Source organism: Sceloporus undulatus, chromosome 10, assembly GCF_019175285.1.
Source record: "Sceloporus undulatus isolate JIND9_A2432 ecotype Alabama chromosome 10, SceUnd_v1.1, whole genome shotgun sequence".
In the NCBI taxonomy this organism is placed as follows: Eukaryota; Metazoa; Chordata; class Lepidosauria; order Squamata; family Phrynosomatidae; genus Sceloporus; species Sceloporus undulatus.
This window is the reverse complement of record NC_056531.1, coordinates 12184941-12209366: the sequence shown is the minus strand read 5'-3', so window position 1 is coordinate 12209366 and position 24426 is coordinate 12184941. Positions and strand designations below refer to the sequence as shown.

Genomic DNA, 24426 nt, shown 5'->3' with positions numbered 1-24426 from the left:
TACAGTGTATCTTAATTGTAGATTTTTCTTGTACTGTTATATAATTTTCTTGTACACCGCTATGATCTATTTGGAATAGCGGTTTATAAATAAAAAAAACATATATATGAACCATCCTCTTCTATCTTTGGAAAGGCATGCATTTTATAATCTTTCAATAAATGCATATATATGCATTTATTGAAAGATTATAAAATGCATGCCTTTCCAAAGATAGAAGAGGATGGTTCAAGACAGACTACAGAAAAGCTAACATGCTAGAACTAGTGTACAATATTCGAGACGTGCTTGTTCAAAAATAATAATTATAAAGCAGAAAATCTATTAACAAGTTTAGTCCACATGTCATGAATATTGATTCCAATAGAAACTTTGCTTTGTTGCATTTGTGACAAAAAAAAAAGTGTCTGCATTCATGGAAATTATTTCCTTTCAGCAGTTCTACCGGCAGATGGCAGTGCAGCTCAAGTTTTATAAGTGAATCTGAAGACCACAGAATGCCTAAGTCCAGTTTTGTTGCAAAGTTAAACAAAATGCTAAATGCTTCATCTGTTTTTCCCCCCTATTATAGCACTGATATTTAGATTACAACTAGACTAAAACGGATATTCCTTACATTGATTCCTCAGGAGCCCATGCAAAGTGATATAAATAATCTTTTCTTTAACAGCTATTCACAAGAACACCAGAGAAGCAAGGCACACCACAAAAAACTAGAGGTGTGTAGTCCATGGCTACTGGCATGCATGTGGGGCTGCTGTTCTATGGCAAAGTGCATCTCTGGCATCACCAGATAGGAGTTGGAAAAATGCTTATCTGAAAGCTACATTAAGCTAAATCAGGCCTTCCAAATATTGCTGGACTCCAACTCCCATCCCATCCCATCCCCTATGCTAGCTAGGCTGATGGAAGCTGCAGTTCCATAACATCTGGAGGGCCGCAGGTTACCTAGTCCTGAGCTAGAGAGGCCAGTGTTTGACATGGCAGAGAGCAGCTGTTCTTGGACCTCCAAGAAAATCTGAGGAATTCATTATGGTCCAGAAATATTTTTGCAAAGTTTGGATATAAATGCAAACTCAGATGTACACATTCCACAGTGGCCAAAGCCGCCTAGAGAAATGAAGACCAAATGACCAGTGCGGTTTCAAACCACAACACAGAAAAAGGCACAAAGAAGTGATAGCTGCCTGCAGAAAGCAGAAGAGAACACATTCACACAAAAGTGGGGATTAGATTATCAAGCTTTATTATTGTGTTGTCTCATCATGTGTCCAAAGAACAAGGATCACAACCAGCTGGTCTGGCGCAATAGTCTGGTAATCGACACATTTCAGATAGTCACCTAGGATGACATTCATTTCATATAAGGTAGTTCGGGCGTTTGCATAAGAAGGAAGCTTCCACAAACATACATATTAGCCAGCTTCAATCCTTAGTTAAACAGCAAGAAAACTCACCTCACCTTTTAGAATCTTACCTTTATAAGCAACCTCCCAGTGACCTTCTAGAGAATTATTTCGGTTGGTGATGACATACTGATATCCAACCCAGAACCTAGAAGTGGAGATTTTGAAAAGAAAGAAACAAAAAACCCATAGTGAATATTGGAAATCCCCCTCAAGTTTGAAGGTTCAGTTTTCAATTAAACCTTTTGCTGGGATGTACATGGGGATCATTTATCTCAAAACAGGACAAGCAGGAGGATATTCTTGCTAAACGCAAACAGTAAGAAAAAAGCAAACTAAGGCAGCATGGGTCCAGCACACTCTTGTGAAAGAGACCATAATCTAGAAGATAAGATGCTTTACCTTGGAAAAGATTAATCAACCTGTAATCTTAAACATGTACCCCCACCCTTCACTGCTAAACAGCAGACAAAAACCAGATTATCAGATCACTTGGCCACAAAGCTTGCAAACCCTCAAAGAGAGTCCCCAAGACTGACAGAGTGGATTATTAATTGATAGCCCATGTAAAGCATGCCTATACCCAGAGAGGTCTCTAAGGTAGTAGGTGGCAAAAGCCTCTGGTATGAGTTGGTTCAATGATAATGTGATGACCAAAATAATAAAAACATTGCTGAAGCTGATGATCTAAAAGGTTCAGTGTTATTCAAAATGAGATACAGGGAAACTCTGTCAATTGTTGGAGATGTTTTAGCTGCACTAGATAACCCTTGCCATTTTTCTTTCTACCTTTGCTGTTCAGTGATCCTTTGTAACAACAGACGGAGACGGAAGTGAAGATTTATCGTTTAGTATGCACAACACACCAATCTAGAAAAAGATGCGGTTTTGTCTCATGGTGGAATTCATCCCCTCTGTGCACACTCACCTGCGTTGGTCCTTCCTCCCAAAGGCCTTCTCCTCCGAGTCCCACTCCTGTTGCAGGATAAACTTGAGCTCCTGGTCAGTGGTGAAGGTGGCCAGGGATCCATTCACTCTGTGGCACGTCTGCACAGCATCCCAGTAGTTCTCACCATTTAAGTACACCCTGTAGCAACTGGCAGTGCCCTCATAGTGATGCCATCCTGATGGGCATTTCCCTAGGAAACATGAAGGAGAGAAGGGAAACAATTCCCCCCTAGTCAGGATCTCAAACTGGAATCGCCTGCAATTTATGATGACCTTATCCCTAGAGTTTTATTGGCAAGATTTATCCAGAGGAGGTTTGTCATGGCCTTCCTCTGAGGCTGAGAAATTGCGGGACCTGCCTGAGATGACCCTGTGGGTTTCTATGACAAAGCAGGTATTCAAATCCTGGTCTCCCAGAGCCTTAGTCCAATGCCCTAACCGCTACAACACACTGCCTCTCATGTTTTAGCAACCGCTTAAAAGATTTGTGTTGCCCTTAGTCTTCACTGCAGTGGAAATCCTTTATCTGTAGTGTATGAACACCAGTCGGAAGCTCACATGACTAAGTGCCCCTCCACATATCAAAATCCTCTGCACTCAGCAAACCAGCACATTCAAATAGCCTTACAGCCTAACTGGACAAGCTAGTCTTCCATATGAGGAGACGTTTTTGGAAGAAGGAGCACTTAGAGTTGAGCTCTGGCCCATGAGATGTCGCTGGATTGCAACTTCCATCACCAGCATCACCAGTAGTGAAAGATGATAGGGGCTGGAGTCTAACAACACTTGACCGACAAATCAAAAAGACACAAATAATCTACCTGAACTACATTTTTTTCAAATACCATGCAACAAGGCAGCAGATATGTTACTTTGCATAACAAAACAATTTGACCAAAGATGTGCAAATTGTCACTGAGACCAACAACAAAAAACCTCATCATCTCACAGGCAACAAGGGGAAAAATACTTTTTTCATTCTCATGCACAAGAATGAAATAAACGAGGATTTACATCCCTAAAATAAAATGAATCAAAGCAGGCAGATACAACTGTTCCCTTATATCTACAATAGACAGGCCAAGTTAACAATTACCTCAGGGAGGAATTTACTCTGAATGTCAGGATATTCAGGGCCTAACATCAATTCAGTAATGGCCAAGATCATACATGATCAAATGTAACATTAAGTTCTGAACGCAGATCTCTACTATGGCTCCCCTGTCACCATTAACAGGACTCACCCTTCAGCTGCAATAGTCCCATTCAATGGTTGGTGGACAGCAGAGGTAACTGGAGATGGATATGGCTATGTCTGCATAGCCAGAAGACATCTTATCTGAAGATCTGCTGGGGTCTTCCAGAGGCCTTAACAGACAAAGTTACCTGTTTGCATCTGGCTATGAGGACATAGCCAGGCAATTCTCTGATTCCTCCAGCTCTTCACTAGCAAAGGAATGGACACGGAGGAGGTGCTTTCACAGCATGTCAGAGGCAGTGGGCTTTGGATGTTATCAAGGGAGGAAAAAAGCATGCAGTAAGGTGGACTTTACACTCATGTTATGTGATTCATAGCGTGCAAGTCTATGTTGCCAAGGCACATTCTGGAACCACTGCCTTTGGAGTTTAAATTTAATTTAAGATGTTTTACAGAGTGACGTATTTGGACAATCCTCTGCCTAGACCTCCATGGGTCAGCCAGCAACTAGCTAACTCAGATCCTACTTCCAAGTCTGCAACTTACTGCTAAACCGAACTGGCTGTGCCATATTGACTGTGTGAAAGCGGGTTGTGTCTCCTCCTCTTCCGCGATAGTGCCTGGAATCCATGGTCTCCTTCCCATGGTAGGTCCGCTGGTCCCCCGTAAAATCTAGAGTGAAAAACAGGCATGTTCAAGAAGTCACATGGAAGCAAGCAAGCTTTATGTTTGTATTGAATCAGTTCTTAAAGGTACATATCATTGTCATTCCTGCCCAAGGTTCAAACAAACAAGAATAAAGTCATCTCAAGATAGCTTGCTGCAAATGATGAGATTATGAAGCTATAGAGAACAAGAGAAGTGCCTGCTGAGACGAAAAGGGGAGCAACAGAACAGGTTGGGGGATGTTCTTGCTCCCCAAATGGTTTGGACTACAACTCCCAAAGTCTCTTGCCATGCTGGATTGTCCTGATGGGCGATGTATGCTAATTCATTAGGAAGACCAAAAGGCTCCCCATTTTTGCATCAAAAAGATTAGCACATTTTAAACTCAGAGGTTAGGCCAGAGATGTGTTTCTTTAAAAGGATCTAGAATACAGTGAGAATCGTTCCAGGCCCCACAAATGACAAAAATGACAAGAGCACAGGAGAAAAGCCCCTGAGCAAAGTGACAGTTGGAAAAATAATTTAGAATGATCTAGCTTAAATCTACTATAGGCACATGAACTCTTTTTAGTCATGAAACAGGGCTTCTTATAGTCAGCTAATGAATTTTAATATTTTTAATGTTTACATGTTTTAACTTCATAAATTGTTTAATCGCTTTGTAAATCTTTACACTTTTATTAATGCTTTTGTATTGCTTTTCATTTGCATTGTTTTAAATATGTTCATAGCTGCCTTGAGACCCATTACTGGGAGAAAGGCGGGATATAAATGAATAGAAATATAATATAGTATTAGTGTGAACGCCCATCAACGCCTTGCCTGAGTCTTCTATAGCCAGATTCTGAGATTAGGCAACATACAGATTTGCCTTAAAATCACAGCATTTCCTCACCTCAACTTCAGCACCTTTTGAAACGAAAAGGAGGTTTGAAACTGGAAGCAGACTTCTGACCAGATTCAGTTTCACTGTCCCCAGAGGAATTGGTGAGACTGGCTTTCAAAATCCTCATTTGCACACCCTTGCTGTAGCAGATACTGCTTTAGATGATTTGTAATGGCTTTTTCTAAGTCTATAATGTTGGTTTTCCTTACCCTGCTTCTTAAGTTAAAGGACTGTAATTAGAACCATATTCCAGAGCTCACGAGAAAACGTGATTTATAGTTCTTATGATTATGGTTTTTCTTTTACACCAAAAACAAGATACAGAAGACTCCAAATACGCCAAACTGAATCTGTACATACGGAAGAGCCCAATAAGCTCAAATCCAATTTTTAAAGTACATGTTATATCCTTTTATTTAAATTCTGCTTTTCTCCCAATCTTTTACCTAAAGTATCCCTATGTTTCTTCTATCATCAAGTTCAAGAAAGTTCCCAGACAGTGTTCCATCCAGGCACCAACAAGAACCAGACCTGCTGAACTTCAACACAGCTTGCCAAAACAACAGATGGCAAGGAACATCTCATGAGGCATTCTTTCTTGTCACACACAGGAAGACTGCCTTATCTAAGAGGCGCATGGGCCCATCATCTCAAAGCAAAGAAAGCACGCTTCTTGCTTTAGAATAGTGATTCCCAAACTTTGGTCATCCAGATGTTTTGGACTTCAGCTCCCAGACTTCCTAACAGTTGGCCAAGCTGGCTGGAGCTTCTGGGAGTTGGAAGTCCAAAACACACAGAGGAGCAAAGTTTGGGTATCACTGCTTTAGAACATGGTGGGAACTGTGCAGCCTTCCAGATGTTGCTGGGCTCCAACTCACAACATTTCCACCACCATCTAGGCTAGCTGGGTCTCTTGGAATTTGCCATACAACAACATCTGGAGGGTCAATATGAGTCCCATGCCTGGTCCTCTTGTTGGTCACAACCAAAGTTGGGACTTACTAATTCAGACACACTGAATCAACCATCGGATGCCAGTCAACACTCATATAAATCCCATTGATGTAATGGGTTTACTTTAGTCAGGACTACTAAAGGTCACTGTTCTTTCCATTTACCATTTTTTAAACATATGATTAAAATTTTAAGCTTGACTGCTGCCCAAATGTGCAGATACAGAATTGAAATGTCAGACACGGACTAATCTTTCTATCGGTGCAATCTCCATCCCCTACAGAATCAGGAATGCAGTTTAATATTCTTCATTCAAAGCCCCTTCCCACTGTGTTCCAAAATAAATGAGAAATGTTAAGAAATAGGATAGCTAAAGGGCAGGGTTGTTTACATGCGCCTTTTGAAACCGCTACATGCCAATTTCCTTTGAGAGGTTCTCTGAGCAAAAGGGAAAGGGAGCTCCACACAGTTAGGAATCAGCAGAAGCCAGTCAAAATTCTTGACCTCTTGTGCAGCCACAAGATCGACAGCCATCCGTCAGCTCTTTAACACACACATTCACTTGGGGCCAGGCCAATTCTGCTGCCCTCTATCCCTCCAGGGGAACAAAAATGATAATAGAACTGTCGGGGAAAGGTGGAATTGCAAAACCAAAGAAAAGAGGCCATACAGGAAGCTTATGAGAAAAGCAACCGACTCTCCTATCCTTCCACCCAACCCACAAGCAACCCACATCGGCTCCAAGTGCAGGACATTTAGCAAAATAGAGCAATTTGTCTTGCCATTTTTTTTTTTTTTTTTTGATGGATGGATTTGAATGGCCTTATCTTCTGCAACAAGGCAAACGGATAGCAGAAACAAGACTTTCTCACTCATGGCACTCCGATTGTGGATCTCCCTCCCTTTCCCCCTTATACGTGGTGCCCCGTCTCAATGAATTTTAGGTCTGAAGGCGAAGGCTTTCATGGCCGGCATCCATATTTTTTGTGAGTTTTTTGAGCTATGTGGCCATGTTCTAGAAGAGTTTATTCCTGACGTTTCACCAGCATCTGTGGCTGGCATCTTCAGAGAAAGAAGATGCCAGCCACAGATGCTGGCAAAATGTCAAGAATGAACTCTTCTAGAACATGGCCACATAGCCCCAAAACCCCCACAAAAACCTAATTTTAGGGCTGTTTCCCAAGATGTTCTGTGGATTTTAGTTACTTGGAAGACTCTAAATGTTCTGTTGATGCTGTGGGTTTTATCACAGAAGCATCCCCCACCCGTTCTGTAGACTGTCCTGTACACAAATATTCATGTTGTGTAGTTCCTGGCATTTTGAATGAACTATCTGTCCATTTCCAAGCACAATTCAGAGTGCTGCTTATGATCAATAAACCCCAGTATGGCTTCATTTCAGACTAACTGAAAAACTTCACCTTCCTATATGAATCTACCCAAGTCTTAGAAGATTGTTTGGGGAAGGCTTTCTCTAGGCCTCACCACTGTCACCAGCCCATTTGGTGAGGACACAGAAGAAAGTCTTCTTGGTGACTGCTCCCAGGCTGTGGAAGTCCTTCTCTTGGCAGGTAAAGACCTTTTTATTTAAACAGACATTTGATCATTTCTTGGTTGCTGGAAGATACCTCCTTTTACCTGTCCTGAATCTCTCACCATTCAACTTCAGTGAATGACCCCATTGTGTTCAAGTCTTATGTGACTACACTCAGAATTTCTCCTCCTCCTCCTTGAGGCTTTGCAAATATTACTGAGCCCGATTAAGTCCTGTAACAAACTGCTTATCCAAGCAGTCTACTTCGGAGAGCAGTGTGAGATCAGAAACAGAGACATACAAAAGACAAAAGAGCTACTTCCAGGAGTGGGGGCAGGATCACAAGTATAGAAGCAGTTGCTGAAATCATCCATTTGTCCCTACTTCAGACACTTAAAGAGTTTTTTGGGGGGAGGGAGGAATCAGAATAAAAGCCTTTCAAAATAGGCAACACGAGTTCTTAGAAAAATGAGCACAACTCACTTGAATGTGAAGTTAATGTTGAGGTACAATTCTAAGTTGAAAGCGGGAATCGTGTCAGACTACAGCTCCCAGCACTCCCTCTCACTGGCAATGCTGGCTAGGGCTGCAGGGAGTTGCAACCTAAAAAGATCTGGAGAGCTGCACAATTCCCACTCGATTTCAGAAACGCTCAACTGTCAAGGAGGCCCACTCAGCTAAAACAAAAATCCATTTCGTTCAATGAGCCGGAAAAGGTAGACGATAATAACTAGAGGCTACCAGCACACACACTTCTTTAGCTGAACAACACACAGCTCCCAAGAGTTTGGGGTTGCCCAACTTTGTCCTTCCCTTCCACATTTTTCTACCTCTTCCTTCTGCCTCACCATTGTTATGGGTTTCCCTCAGTGACATTAGCACTTGGGAGAAAACTGCATTAGGAAGCAGGGTTTCTTTATTTGCTGTTATGCCCCACTAGTGGGGCCAATATGAAGTGGGAGGACATGGGAGAAGATCTTCTCGGCTGTGGTGCCTGTCCCACAACTGTGGAACGCTCTCCCTGCGGAGGGCCAACAAGCCCCAACGTTGGTTTCTTTCCAGCCCCAAGCCAAAAGATGGCTTTTCTTAAAAGCCCTTGGGGAACTAATAGACTTCAAAATGTAGCTTTAGCAATCTGTTAAAGAAAAGTGCAGGAGGGCCTGTACAAACATGGGCTTAAAATCTCTCTCATTTAGGGTAGGGAAAGGGTGTAACTGTTTGGCATTTCTACCTCACAGTTTGGACTATATGGCTGTCAGCCCCCAGACCGCACACCTGCCAGAACCTGGTGCAACAACCTCACAGTCCTTGCAGTCGCCATGGCCGGCTTTCTGGAGTTACCCGAATTTCTCCACAACAAAATCACCCGCATCAGGGAAGGTAGGAAGCAAAGTGTCTGGAATTTTTTAAAGCCAAAAACTGTTTCTCTGGAACCCGACCACCAGCCCACAGAAATCTGAAGGTTGACTGCAAGGCATGCTGTGTCATCAATACAATACTTTAAAACAGAACACACAATACAGTCAAGCCCTCCTTATCCACGGAGTTTTTAATCCACGGCTTGAAAACATTCAAAACTAGCATACTTTGATATGCCATTTGGCACCATTTTGCTATGTCATTACATTTAATGGGACTTGAGCATCCATGGATTTTGTTATCCATGGAGGCTCCTGGAACCAAACCCAAGCGGATAACAAGGACCCACTGTACATCATATGTATACAGGACACCTGTGATCTGGCCTGATATTTTATCAATTAAAAGCAACCAAGCTACTATAGTTTTGATGGAAAGGTCCCCCACCCTACCCACTCTCACCTCCCAAATTTCTTCGATTTAAATCGGCTGATATAAAACTGCTATAAGCCCCTTGATAAACAGCATATACTTGCTATTAAACACTGACTGCTCAAATCTATGCTACTTTTAAATGTTGAGATTGCACGCTTTCAAGGAAACAGGATTATCAAGCCCTCGCTTAATTTATACCACACCTTTTCCCCCCAGACCAGGACTCAAGGTGGCTTACAGATAAAACGAAATACCAACAAAACCACAGGTAGCTAAAAACAGACCAAAATCCAAGATTAAAATAAGATTAAATTGCCTGTAGAATTAAAACAACGGAATGCATCAAAGACATAGAATTAAGTTTCAGAACCCCAACAGTAAAATCTACTTTGATACAGATGCCTCTTGGCCACTTCCAACCGTCTCCCATGCTCTCATTCTTCACTTTTCTTCCAATATTCTTCCCAATACTAGCTGCCTTCCCTACTGTCACATTCGCACTAAGCGTTCCGTTCTTGGTCTGTCCTATGCTGACTCAGTTATTAGGCATATGCCGTAACTGTTTGTTTTAAATCAGGGCACCTAGAAACTGCTGCTTTATTACAAATTACGGTTGAATTCATTCAGCCAAAACAAACAGAGCTCTGCATCTGTGCTGAAAGATGAACACAAATGGGGAGCATAAAAAATAGCTACGAAGAATATGCCTATATATATATATGGTATCGCTTATGTAATCTTATACTAAGCCTTTTGCTGCACACTTTCTCTCTGCCAAAGAATCACTCAACGTTCTGGTTTTCCATCCCAGTAGAAGCCCAATTTTAAACCTAATGACACAACTTACACATGCTAAGAGACTTTCATACCTGGCAATAAACATGACTGACTCATCTAAAAGTCCTTTTATGTTCAATCTCAGAAGCGCATGAATTACAAAATACAAATAAGGCCCAGGCTTGTTCAGAAATGGAAAGACCAGCTGGGTAAAAAGCCCTGCAAAAAAATGAAAGCGGCAACTAGCCTGTCCTATTACAGCAAGCCTGATCTATGGTCCTCAACTTCTGGTCCTTCTTAGTTACTGGACCTCAACTCCCAAATTCCCCAATGCAACTCCTATAGCTTTTGGGAAATGAACTCCCAACATATTAGAGCCTTGAAAAGAGCAGAACTGTTGATGGGCCTATTTTGTTTTTAAGCCATAGTGCTGGAGGGGAAAATCTGAACAGAGAATCGCAGACAACATCAGCTAACCAGCTTTTGTTTCCAACATTCTGGTTATTTCCCTAAAAAATTCAAGAGATACATGTTAAGACTTTCCTGCTTAAGTAGAACCCATAATCCATTTTAGCAGAGCTTAGAAAGTTGCTTTTTAAAGTTATCCGTTACACTGCTTTTCTCAGTAACCAAAGAATCACTAAAATAAATCTTTTACTATTTTATCTTTGAAACACTAGAATACAACCCTGAAACACACCTAAGTGGTGAGGTGGCATATGTCCTGCAACATCAAACCAGCTGTGAAGTTATCCCTTGTTATGTTACCATCATAACATCACTTCGGTCCAAAACACACTGCAGAAATAATTCAGTTTGGGACCGCTTTAAGTGCCCTGGCTCAATGCTAGGGCATTCTGTAGTTTTGTGAGACATTTAGCCTTCTCTGTCAGAGAGTTCTGGCGCCACAACAAATGACAATTCCCAGGATTCCTTAGCACTGAGCCAGGACAGTTAAAGCAGTCTCAAACTGGATTATTGCTGCAGTGTGTTTTGTGCCTTAGTTATCTCTCAGCGACTGCATATGGGGGTTAATTACAAATGACTTGTTCTTTTGTAAGAAGTCACTTCTGAAAGCTCTGGATGTAAAGGTACACTTACTTGGGCAGTCAACTTCGTCACTCTCATCCTCGCAGGTGGGCCATCCATCACACTGCCAGTTCAAGGGGATGCACTGGATGGAACCACTGCGACAAGCAAATTGCCCAGCGGTACAGCGTAGCTCTGCAAAAGACAAAGGAGACGACGACTGAAGGTTGCCAGTTGAACATCATCTAAAATGAAACCTCTATTCGGAAACTGAACTACTACACCATTTCAGCACCCAGCTTAAGCAAAACTTTTACAGAGGAAACGCTAATCCTTCACTAAACATACAAAACAAAGGTAACGGAAAACATTCTAGACACAGACTAGGCATTGGGCAGTGTAAAATTTGTTAGCTCTTAACGCCATGGCTCATTTCATGAATTAATAACTTAATTAACTTAATTCTCGAAACACATTAATACTGAAATCCCAAAACAAGTCCATCGCTTTCATTAAAAATACATTTATCTAGTTTGTCCCCGCTCCGCTGGCAAATTTCCCACCAAATTGATTACTTGATGGATTTCATTTCATTAGCTCTTATCACTGTTCAACTGACTGACAGCCATCATTAACCTTGTCAAGATCACCTTCACAGACAAACAATGAAGGAGTGTTTTACTACAATCCCAATTCATTTAGGCTAGCAGTGATCATCCACAAATTTTTGGGTGCTTTTGAAGCATTCCTGTTTTTCTCCAAAGCAGCCAAGTTTCCCAAATTGGCATTCACCAAACGCAGGTCCGTGTCAGCAGCATGAAGCTGGTCCATCTTTGGATGACATAATCCACAATTGGGAATCAAAAGAGAACTATTTTTAAATAAAATATGGCCTGTTACAGACAGCCAAAATAAAGCTGCTTCGAGTCACAGTGGAGGTATGGTGTTTCAATGATGCATGCGTCCTAAGAGTCCACAAGTCACACCAAAGCCATGCTCCAGCCCTAAGAACTGGAGCGTGGCTTTGGTGTGGCTTCTGGACTCTTAGGACGCATGCATCATTGAAACACCATACCTCCACTATGACTCGAAGCAGCTTTATTTTGGCTGTCTGATTCTTACAGTTACAAAGTGTAGTAAGCCCCCCCCCCCCCAAAATTTAAAAATGATTTTAAAGTTGTTTTACTTAAATATTAGGTCTCAAAGGAAGAGTTTAAACTCGCTGGAAAATCAAAACAGATGGCACCCGTAGATAAAATGTGTAATACAACAAATAGTTGCACGATATCATGAAGTGCTTTGTCTTAAGGAGCACAGAAGCAGCTCAAGCCAGAGGGAGGAAATAAAAATAGGCTTGTCCTGCTCAACACACCGCCTACTTGGAATGAACATTGAGGTCACAAAGACAGCTAAGAACTCAGTCCTGCTAGACTACTATAGACGACAGCATATGGTGCAACGCAGCCAAAACAGCTTTGACCCATTTAGGGGGGGTGTGGTGTTCCCCCCCCCCTAAAATTACATCCTACATACACCATACCCTACACTAGAAACGCTGTACAATCAAACAAGGCTTTTTGAAAATGATTTCCATCCAGAAGAAAAGGTAGCATGCCAAGGCTGGCGATTAGGTTATGAAGTAAATCACACCGCCGCCCAAGAGGGAGGAAAGGTGAGCATTGTGGATTACCTTCACTTCTTTCAAAGCTTAAGAACGCTTGACTTAGGCTCAGTTTTCTGCCCCCAACACACCTTTTGGGATTTCAAATCATGTCTAAGCTAGGGCATCCTACTACTTAGGTTTGCAGGATTCATGTTTGCCGTTTCAGCGAATACCTTTTTTTAAAGGTTTTTAACCTAATAATGAAAAGTTTAATGAATTATATGGATTTTGTGGAAATGTATTCTTGTGAAGTAAACAAGGCTGGCACCAAGAGCATTTCCTTTGGGAAGGCATTCCAAAGCCTCTGACCCCACAGAGAAGGCCTCCTTGTTTTTAGTGCAAATCACAGTAGATCCCACTCCCCCAGCATGAAGTCCATCTGTCACAGTTTAAACACAGCATCTGAAATGATGCCACTTCTTGCAAAGCTGGCCTTCCAATCTCCACCTACTCCTTTCCTTTTCGTTTCCCTAATGGTCGTCTTTCTCAGTACTGTATTGTAAACCTGAAGGTCTGTTGTGGGGTTGAACGCAACTGTTGAGTGTGCCAAGCTATTAAAGCACTGTATAAATAATAACCACACCCTTCTCTCATGCCAGAAGAATGCACAGAAGCAGGGCCGGGGAGAAGCTCTGGTGCCCTCTGAAGCCACAGCCCATGCTCCACGTGCAGAGCTTCAGACGCCAGCATCTCCAGTTAAAAGGATCTCAGGTAGCGATGCCAGGGAACAGCCTCTGTCTCAATCAAGATCTCAGAAATGCGCTACCAGTCAGAGTTCACAGTTGGCCATACAGCCATGATAATTCACTGTAATGAAACAGTTTCATTATAATGTGATTTTGCATAGCCATTCTCAATTTATTGTCACATGTGCATGGAGTATATATTTTCTTTGTTGTTGTTGTTGTTAACTCCTTGAATCGATCTCGATTCATGGTGACCCTGTGGATGAGACATCTCCAAGACTCCCTGTCCTCCGCTACTCTGCTCAGGTCCTGCAAAGTCATACCCGTGACCTCCTTAATAGAGTCCATCCATCTAACATGCGGCCTTCCTCTCTTTCTGCTGCCCTCCACCTTTACCAGCACTATCGGTTTTATCCCCCCAATGAGTTGTACCTTCTCATGATGCGGCCAAAGTAAGGCAGCTTCAGTTTTGTCAGGGAGATTTCTGGCTCGATCTGTACTAGGACCCATTTGTTTGTCTTCTAGGTGGTCCATGGTATCCTCAGCACTCTTCTCCAGCATCACATCTCAAATTTATTTTCTTCCTATCCGCTTTCTTAACTGTCCAGCTCTCGCATCCATATATTTTCAACTCTACTTTTTATCCCAGGCAGCAAAACAGCAAATTGTGCCTTAGGTCAGCTGATAATGGCATGTGCACATGCATGCATGTACACACAAAAAACACGCACACACAAATCATTTTTAAACTACAGCTTATCCTGCATTCAGAAGCAGGCCCCAATCGCTCTTTGTTGTCCCAGTACATTTCTCACCCCTCCTGCCTCCCCCAGCTAAACATGCCTGCACAGTTCTCAACCAATGTGAGATGCATGCATGTTGCACTCCAGAATGCATTCCCAAAGTGTCCCATAATGCGTTTGCAAAATGGAAAGTGAGAAGTATCCCAAAGGGGTTGTTTTGCTGCAGCAGCACATAAATGTACACAGCACTGTGCTCATGCAGGCCAACTATGTCATCAGCCCAGCATTCTGGACCATTATTCTTGTTCACATTATTAGGGCTGGCAGTTCTCAGGACTAGATGTATAAATACTGGCGTATCCAATCTGTCTGGCTCTTCACCATAAATATGAAGAATAAACTAAAAAGCCAGGATATGGCCACCAGCCTACAACTAAAGGGGGGGTTGGGTTGGTTTCCCACTATTCATTTAGAAACTAAGTATTACTTCTGCTTCAAAAGGGGATCTTACTTAAAAACCAGCCCACCAAAACAGCCGCTACAATGGCCCTTCACTAACTGCATCTCATGAAGCAGAATGAGTCCACAAAAGCTTACGCTACAAACTTCTTTCTCCCAAATAATCCCAAAGGTACTGCAAGATTCCACTGTATGCTAATATAAATTAACACAGCCATGTCTTTGGATACTACTGTAAATACAAGATTGTTGTTTTAAAAGAACATTGTTCGAAGACTAGGGCTCACACTCAGTTCTTAAACTTTACTAAGGCCCTGTACAGACGGGCCCTTTAGCACATCCTGGCGACGTGCTAGGGTTGCCTCGGGGCGCCGTTTCCAGACTCCCCACAACCCTAGCACAGCACCAGGATGTCATAGCTGTGCGGTGCCATATACATGACGCGCACAGCTGTAACATCACTGCTGCGCGCTGTCCAGATGGGCGCACGCAGAAGCGATGTGCTCGAGCCGCCAAAGGAAGGTTGCAGCAGCGCTAAAAGGAGCCACTTTTCAGCACTCCCTTTCTTTCTGTGTAGCCGCGCCGCACAATTCGGTTGCTGTTGCGTGGTTACGCGGAAAAGAGAGGCGGCTCCTGGCCACCTCTTTCTGGCAGTCTGTATCCCACCTAAGTTTCTTTCTTCCTCTAGTACCAGGCTATGGCCTGAAACAAAGTCTTATCATTGATAGGTGAATGATTAAAGTACAGTGCTACCTCGGGTTACGAAATTAATTCGTTCCGCGGCTCTGTTCGTAACCCGATACATTTCGCAACCCGAAAAGCCGCTGGAAAGCCGCTAGCCGCGCTTTGCGTTTGAATTTCGCGCCGAAATAAATTTCGTAACCCGAAAAAAACATCGTATCCCGGAACAGTTTTTTCCAATCTAACTTTTTCGTATCCCGGAAATTTTGTAACGCGATCAATTCGTATCCCGGGGTACCACTGTAGTTTTTCCTAAAATGCCCTTGAAGGCCAATTTAAGGTGAAAGAACTGTAGGACGTGAAAGATATCTGTGCCAAAACCCTGCAGTTCATAAAGTCCTAAATGTATATGCTTCCAAAGTATTGACCTACATTATTAAACCAGAGCATGCCCTAAAAGAGTCAAGCATGATGTCGTGGTTTGAATGTTGGACTAGAACTCTGGAAGATGAAGGTTCAAATCCCACATTGCCACAAAAACCTACTGGTGACCTCCAGCAAATCACACTCTTTCAGCCTTAAGGAAGGCAATTCCAACACTCCCCTGAATAAATTTTGCCAAAGAAACCCTAGGACAGGGTCATGTCAAAGCTGATTTGAAGGCATAACAACAACAGGCTCCCAAGAAGAACACGTATCTAAGAGCTTTACAGGGTGGGAAAGGGGCGTGTTTTAGGCCCTGACCTGCCTCAAGACATAGCATAGATACTTTTTAAAAGTTTTTATTTTTGTCATTAGACGAAATGTTAAGTTTACGACAACCTCTAACACTTGGAATAGCATGCGACGATCTCCACCTGTGAAAACAGCCACAAAATTTTTATCTGAATACATACTTGTAGCCACAACAGCAAGCCAAGGTTATGTCTTTGAGGAGACAAAACAGACCAGCCCTGTCACCAGTGAAACATCCTCAAATCCCAGTCCTTGCTGACCACTGTCCTGCGCCGACTAAACTACCGCTTCAAGCTATTCACCCCATTCCCATCCTCTACTACTATCAAAACATTCCACTGTCAGGCAACTACTGCAAGAGCAAAGTGGGAGTGCTAAGACAGAACCTGAGCTGGGCACTGTCGGTGGCATGCCTTCTAGCTTTTCATGGTTGAAAACAAAGACATACTTGTAACACCGAAATCTTTGTAACATAGAGGATTCCCTTATAACTCCATCTCCAACTTACATTCCTCAGTGCACTACTCCATCTGCTTCATGCTACATTTGTTTACTCTGCCCGATTTAAAAACCCTGGGGAGTGTGTATTCCTCTGGTTTAAGATTAACTTCCAAAGGACATGACTATTTCTATGTGTGCCAAACAGCATACCGAGCACTGCATGCCGAGATGCACGCACTCATGAATTTGCACAGATATGCACTACAGAAAGATATTCTCCACTCAGAAATGTTAAGTTTCAGAGGTGCCAGAAAAGAACCAGAGCCCGGAAGAATGGTGACTCTAAGCAAATAATACTGAAAACTGACCCCCACCCCATCTCTCACTCTCAAACGCCAAGGAAGATACCAAAAAAAATCAAATTCCACAGCAACCTTTTGAAACCCAGTGCTCTCCAGATATCGTGAACTACATTTCCCAGAACCCTCTGGCTTCTGGGATCCTCAGCACTCTTCTCCAGCACCACATCTCAAATAAATGTATTTTCTTCCTATCTGCTTTCTGGCTCGGAGATTCTGGGATCGTAGCCCAGAAGATCTGGAGATCACTAGGCTCTAATCTTGGATTTAATAGGTGCAGGATTCTGGACAAGCCTGATCAACTGTCGGCAGCCAAATCAGATTCAAGGATTTGCTAAAATGAAACAGTCACAGGTACAATCAGCCCTCCTGATCCACAGATTTTTTGATCCACAGATTCAAATTATTCCCAAAAAGCGTAAATTCAAAACAGCAAACCTTGATTTTCCATTTTATATAAGGGACACCATTTTGCTCTGACATTATATTTAATGGGACTTGAGCATCCACGAATTTTGTTACCCATGGAGGAAGCTGAAACCAAATCTCATTGGACAACAAGGTCCCACTGTACGACAGGATGGCAGTTTATTCATTATACAGAAATGCTACATGGATGCACCAATAACAACATACAGAAACAGCCCACAAATTCCCTCAGCTGGCCAAAGCAGACCATCGATAGTTGACCATCTACTCAGGTTCCCACAGCAGAGAGGAATTTTCCCCATGGGCCACTGCTCTTTAGGCTGTAAGAAGGCACAAGAACCCCAGAGCAAGATCAGATGGGACTGCACTTCATCTCATCTTAAATACATCTCTCCCCTCTTCTAAAGGATGTCTTATAATTGGCAGACTGGAAGAAAAAACAGCTTTCTTGGTGAAAACAGGGCCTCCACTATCCAGCATTCTTGGGACTTTATGACAGACAGGGGGAAACATCTTTCTCAGAGGGGTGAGGTAACTTAGTAGAGCTCAGGCAGGTGTGCAATCATTTACCTAAGAAATCGTACTTGCTTGGTGCCAATTATCTTGTTAGAAGCTTGCTTTGCTAATTAGACTGCACCCGTTATGCCAGGCTATACAAATCCCTACGCACTCCAGGAACTGTGTGCAGTTAACGGTTATTAAGAGCTCACGGAACTCACCATTATTCCAGAGTTACACCCAATGCATCAGGATCAGGAAAATGGCAAACAGGGACAAGAATGGCATTAACCATGCCACTCCAAGACCGCCTTTCAATTCCTTCAGAAAAGTGAATGTGCCCTGACTCTAATACTGTCACTGCTCAAGGGCGTTAAGCAGTAACCAGCTAAGTTTGAAGACGTTAACTGTAAAGTCAGCTTCTCACATCTTTGTGTTGGACTTCCAGCCGTTTTCCATGTCATGTTTGGCACCTGATGATATGAGCCTGAGGCACAGGGATTCTTTCCAGCAGCTCTCAAGTCAGCAAGTTTAATGAAAGGCATCCCAGCGTTCAAGCTAGTCCTAGCAAGCAGAATGTTAAGCTGGTACTGGGAAACTTAAGAGTCTGCTTAAAGAGTGGGAAATAGATCTTTGAATTCTTCCGGCTTCTCTCTCTCTCTTCTCTCAGTCTCTCTCACGCAAACACACACGGACACAGGAAAATGACATATAAGGAGTTTCCTTGTGCAGCAAATTTAGTGAAATGCATTGGGAATTACAAGATCTGCTTTCAGAATTAGCTAAAAACATATGAAACCAGGAAGTTAAAAAGGTGGCATGCAAAGGCCTACAAGAAGCCTCTATGTGCCACAGAATTTTCAGGTGTCCTCTTTTCCCCCACAAAACCCCACTAGCCCTGCATCCCAAACCCTACACCTGAGATGTGGGGTATCCTTTCAAGTACTGTCAGAAGAACAGAAGACAGGCCCCTTGGTTTATTTATTTGCAATGTTTTCTAAGCATAGCGCAGAGATTAAAAGACAAGGGGATGCCTGCCTGCAGCTTCGGAGATATTAGAAAAGAAATGAAATGGGGAGGGAAGAGAAAACAAGAAGATTCAACTAGCAAATATTTAATGGACATCTTCACATTGGTGAGGACAGCAAATATTTTATGGACATCCTCACATTGGTGAGGATGGCAGTATGAGATCTCTAGGATCATGGGCAGTATGTCTCATGCGTATCCTATCTGGGGGCTTCCCATAGGCACCTGGCTGACTACTGTGTAAATCGGGTCTCTGGTCTGACACATACCATTTCCCATACTGATCCCCCATATGTGACGAATTTGCTGTGGCACCAGAGAAGACCTCTGGAGCCACAACAAAATACAGTTCCCAGAATACCATAGCACTGAGCTGAGGCAGTTGTTGGTGCCAAACCGGATTATTTCTGATGTGCCAATGCAGCCTAGGAAAGAAAACCTCAAGGCGACATCAGCTTTCCTCAGCAAGAACCAGCATTTGGAGCCACCCTGCCTCCAATCTGGAGCTTCCACTGAGCTCTCCTGGTCAAAGGTTATCAACAGGCCCATAGGCTAATCCTCTTTTAGAGCCATCTCCTGTGTCCACCCCCACATCCTATGGCAAAGCATTCCATAACATTAGACACTGCATGAAACACTTTGTCCCATCCTGGCTCAGTTGTTAATCCATGTTATTAGGTGACCCTGAGTTCTAACAATCCAGGAGAGTAAAGAGGGGAAGATCTGTATTAACTTTCTCTGCTGCACTCATAATGTCATAAACTTCTACCCTCACATCCCAAAGTACCATGCAGAGCATGTTAATGCTGCAAAAAAACCCAAGAATGTACTTTTCTACATGTAGCAATCATTCAGATGCTCACTCAAGTCCTCTTGAGGGCCCAACCTCTGTCCTCATCTAGAATTCTTTGTTCAAATTGATGCACATGGGACAGAAGGATGAAGGTTAGTTTAGTCATACAAAACCAGTATATCTGAAAACAAATCTATTAAGGTTTCAAAAATATAATAAACCCATTCCCAAAGTCTAAAAAAACCAGGGGGAAATGTTTGGTTACATACTTACAAGTTCCTTATTATCCATAAAAAATATTTTATGGACAATGAGAAACCTATATCAAATGTGGGCATAGAAGGGTTTTTTAAAGACATTTCAGAGGGACAGCCAAAAAATATGCATCCAAACGTCGAAATAAGAGGGAAACTACTATTGAGATCATTTGATCCTATTACAATCTGTCCAATTCAGACACTCACCTGAAAGAAGTCTTGCCAGAGCTAGCCGTGCACCTGCAATTTGAAATGTAAAAGAAAACTTACAAAAGGATAGAAGACTTAAATGTACCAATACAAGGATGGTCAACCTTTTAAAGAAAAAAATACACAACTAGGGGATGGATGAAAACACAAGATTCACCTACTTCAGCCACAACACACTTGCAGCTGTCTGTATTTATAACAAGCAATTATCATGAGCACAACCTCAGACTTTTCCTTGAAGTAAGGAAAGGGAAGAAGTCATGCTGAGAAAGAGAGAGTGGTATAGTGGATTGTTCATTTTGTATGGCCAGGGCCTCCACCTCCACAGCACTTGCTAGTATAGTCTAGGAACTGGCTTTGAGAAAGTCAGGTTTTCATTCCCACTAAGCCATGAAAAGAGACTACAGTGGGCTCTTCCTATCCGTGGGCTTGCCATCCACAGATTTGAGCTTCCACTGATGGCAAATCACACCGTTTTAACTGGATGTGCGTGCCATAGGAAAGAACAGGAGGTCCCATGTTTTTTGTTATCCACAACAGGGTCCAGAATGGATCCCCTGCTGATAAGAACAGACGATAGTATAGTAAACCTGGGCCAGTCACTCTCTATCTCTGCGCCTGGCCTACCTCCAATGGCTGTACTAAGGATTAAGGGGGGGGGGGGGATAAAACCTATGTACACCACCTTGAACTCACAAGAAGGCAGGATTATAAATATAGAGGGAAGCCCAGCCCTTCAAAAGCATCCTGAGAGCACCAATACCAGTCCTGGTGACTGGGAGCAGCCCAATGTATCTTGCTTCTATCTGGCCAGTCAGATGCAGGCAAGAAACCACCCTCACCAGCAATTGCTATTTCAGAGGTGTACTGCCTCTCCAAAGTTCCATATACCTAACAGCTGTTTATCTCCAGCACAACTCTCATCTCCTAGGACAGACTCACTAGGTGGCCTCAGGTAAGCTACTATTCTCATCCTCAGCCCCACCCCTCCATCTGCAACCCAGAGATAATAATCTGGTTCTTTCTTACAGAGCAGCTGAAGGCCTGAAACTGTGCTGCATTTTTAAAGTGTTATTAGATCCCAACAAAAAGGCACCCAAACGACGGGGCCAAGTCTTTACATCTGCTCTGAGCACACATTGGGAGGGGAGGATTCCAACAGTAATACTTGTGCATATTTAAAAACAAAGACCAACAGATAAATTTAACGCGAAGGCAAGAGGAAATATCTGCAGGAGCCCAGGCACTAAACACCCAGAACAGACAATGAGCTGCACAAAGTGAAAACAGTCCAGAGAGATGGCCCGGTTTTTCTCACATCCATCAAATGTTGCCAAGTGTGTCCCCAGAGCAACACTCAACCGCTGTACATTGTACAAGTGTTTGCATAAAACCTATATTTCAGGTGAGCTAGAATGGCTAACTAAGGTCTGACATGCATAGTTTACACTTACAGTCATATCCAGTAACAACATGGGTGTCGCTACAGAAAGTTTGCCACCCTTTCACCCTGTTCATAATCCTCTGGGATGGGCAAGGCAATGTCACAAGGTTATGGCTTAGTTTTTGTCAATATTCTTTCCTTCTGGAGTGCACTGTATAAATGCCTTAAAACAAAATTATTTTAAAATAAATATATATAACCCATTTAAAATAATGGTAATATTTCATTTCATATAATTACTCTATGCTGACTCAAAAACCAGTGCATTTTGCTTGTAACACACAAAAGACTCAAGCAGAAGCCAGTCTTTATGTGCAGAGAAATGAGGAATCGATCTATTCTTCTTTGTCCCAAAATCTCCTACTAAATGTAAATCTGAAACTTGCAACTTGCAAAACCTGTTAGTGCCTTACTCTTTCAACCTGAAAGTCTCCATTTTGAGACTGGGTATAAATAGCAATCTCATAGGTGTAAAATATGTCCATGTTTGGGATTTTTCTGTTCTTTCCCCTGTCTCTTCTTCTTCCACTACCTAGCTGAACACAAAGATCTTCCCACTTTTCTGCCACTCTTGCCTCTCCTAATAAACCAGGGGTGGAAATTATGTGGCCCTGCACAGGATGGTGAACTGTAATACCCAGAATGCCTTATCACCAGCGATGCTGGCTAGGGCTGATGGGAGTTGCAGTTCAGTAACACCTGGAAGGCCAAACAATTCCTAGCCGTAATAAATGTGTTAGCAAACTATGCAATTCGGAAAGCAAAATTAAACAGTGAGTCTGTCAATTAGGCTTTTTTGGTTTGGTTTGGTTTGGTTTTTGCAACCATCCCCATGAATACTATTGTTAAGGAAGACGGACAATTTAGCAGCTAGACATTAAAACTTGGCAACTTTTCTATTTTGTGTTATGGAGTGAGAAAACATTGCCCTCCTGATGGTGGAATTCAAGGACACAGCCATGTTAGTCTGGGTCATGTAGCACCATTGAGACTAACCAAGAGAAAGAAATTTGTAGCATAAGCTTTCGTAGTATACTTCATCAGATCCACATGCATCTGATGAAGAAGACTCAATCTACAAAAGCTTATGCTGCAACCTTCTTTCTCTCAGTTTCAAAGGTGCTCCAATATCCCTTTGCATACTAATGGCCAATGTAACTGTCAAAGGAATAAAGCATACAAACTCATGCCACCCAACTGCATTCAACTGGCAGAAATCCCAAACAGGGCTTGTTTCAACCGAGCCCTTTAGGGATCACAAGCCAATCCATTGAAAGCGCTGGATAAGAACTTGGATCTTTGCAATTTTTGCCCTTTGTTCTGAGGGGGACAGATGCAAGACCAGTACGACCAACACAAGAAGCTAAAGAGATGTGTCATTTTGGCTGAACATCAGGATTGGCAAGGACATTTTTCGCTGCGTGAACTGAATGACTGGTTCAAAATTCTACAATAACCTCCAACCTCTGCTGAAGATTTTGCGTGTTTAAAACAAAGAGACCTTTTCTCATGCTGAAAGAGGGAAGTAGTTCCAAGCTTCTAAAGTATGAAGGAAAGCAGCACAGAAAAAAGAAGAAAAAAACTCAGCTGCCTAAATCAAATAGAGCTCCATGTTACGCAACACAGGAACCTAGATCAAATGCCATCCTTCCTTCCTACTAAAATCTCGGTGCAGCTCACAAAAGGAGTGGCTTATCTCATGCCAAGCTGGCAACATCAAGAGAGGCATAACGCTTTCAGTAAATGTACTGGCACAAGAAAAAGAAAGTTCAATGAGTGCTACCAATGTTCAGCTCTGATACTGAACTATTTACTCTGCCTCAAGTGGGCTTAGACTTATATCACACTCATTTTATTACCTTCCCTGCTTGGAACATTATAATATAGATGAATGTGAAGGATTTGTCTCTCTTTACAAAGCATTCTTACTTCCATTGTCAAATTGTGCATGTTCAGGCTTGGTAAATCACTGAAATGAACAAATTCTATCTATCAGTATTAGTCAGTGTGGTGTATAGGGTTACACTATTGGACTTGAACTTCAGAGGCAGAGGTTTTTCATCCCCACTAAGAAGTGAAACAGTAATATATTCTCATCTTGACCCACCTCACAGGGTTGCTGTGGAGAGAATGAAGTGGAAAGGAGGAGAGCCACTGCACATCACCTTTGCTCAGTGGAGTAAAATCTGGCTATAAACATAACAAATAAATAAATAAATAATGCAACCTACAACAAAATGTTGCAATGAATCTCAACCTCCTAGCCCTGTGAACTATTCTACCCATGTTTCCCTCCTCAGTACTCCCATTATTCCAACTAACATTCCTCATTCCATGACTAATGAATTGCTGTTCTTACTGGTATTCCAAAGTTATAGCCAAAATTATCCCCCGTTGCACTCCTTCGCCAGTTAACATTTTGCTACCTCTCCCATTACTGTATGACAATCTACTACCTGGTGGAACAGAAAGACTTGTCAATGAGATTACTCAGTGAGCACCTCTGACCTACAGACATTGGACACTAGAGCAAATAGATTTTTGCCACTTTAAAAACTCATACTTGAAAACCTCCATATTCTTTAATCTGATGTTGTTAGGGCCACTTTCAGCCACTCCACTGACCTCAAAAACCTGTAACTAAAAACCTGTAACTAGACAACCAGCTTCTGTTTCTAGCTTAGCCAGGAGAGGAGATGCATGCTCACATACTAAGGCCCCATACAGACAGGCCAAAATAAAGCTGCTTCAGGTCACTTTGGAGGTATGCTATTTAAATGATACATGTGTCCTAAGAGTCTGGAAGC

At 42.5% G+C, this 24426-nt stretch overlaps 1 protein-coding gene across 5 annotated transcripts in view; it reads right to left on the bottom strand.

The window, feature by feature from the left end:
* The window catches only part of DGCR2 (DiGeorge syndrome critical region gene 2), a 49728-nt gene that overhangs the window by 7957 nt on the left and 17345 nt on the right, over window positions 1-24426 (bottom strand). For 2 of the 5 annotated variants that reach the window (XM_042441618.1, XM_042441614.1), the window contains 5 exons: window positions 20173-20205; window positions 11265-11387; window positions 4099-4224; window positions 2335-2554; window positions 1478-1554 (listed from right to left, as the gene is read on the bottom strand). In XM_042441618.1, coding sequence (XP_042297552.1) covers window positions 1478-1554; window positions 2335-2554; window positions 4099-4183 — 382 coding nt within the window. In that variant the 5' untranslated portion in view covers window positions 4184-4224; window positions 11265-11387; window positions 20173-20205. The remainder of the gene's footprint in view (window positions 1-1477; window positions 1555-2334; window positions 2555-4098; window positions 4225-11264; window positions 11388-20172; window positions 20206-24426) is intronic. The other 3 variants (XM_042441615.1, XM_042441616.1, XM_042441617.1) reach the window with 3 other exon arrangements.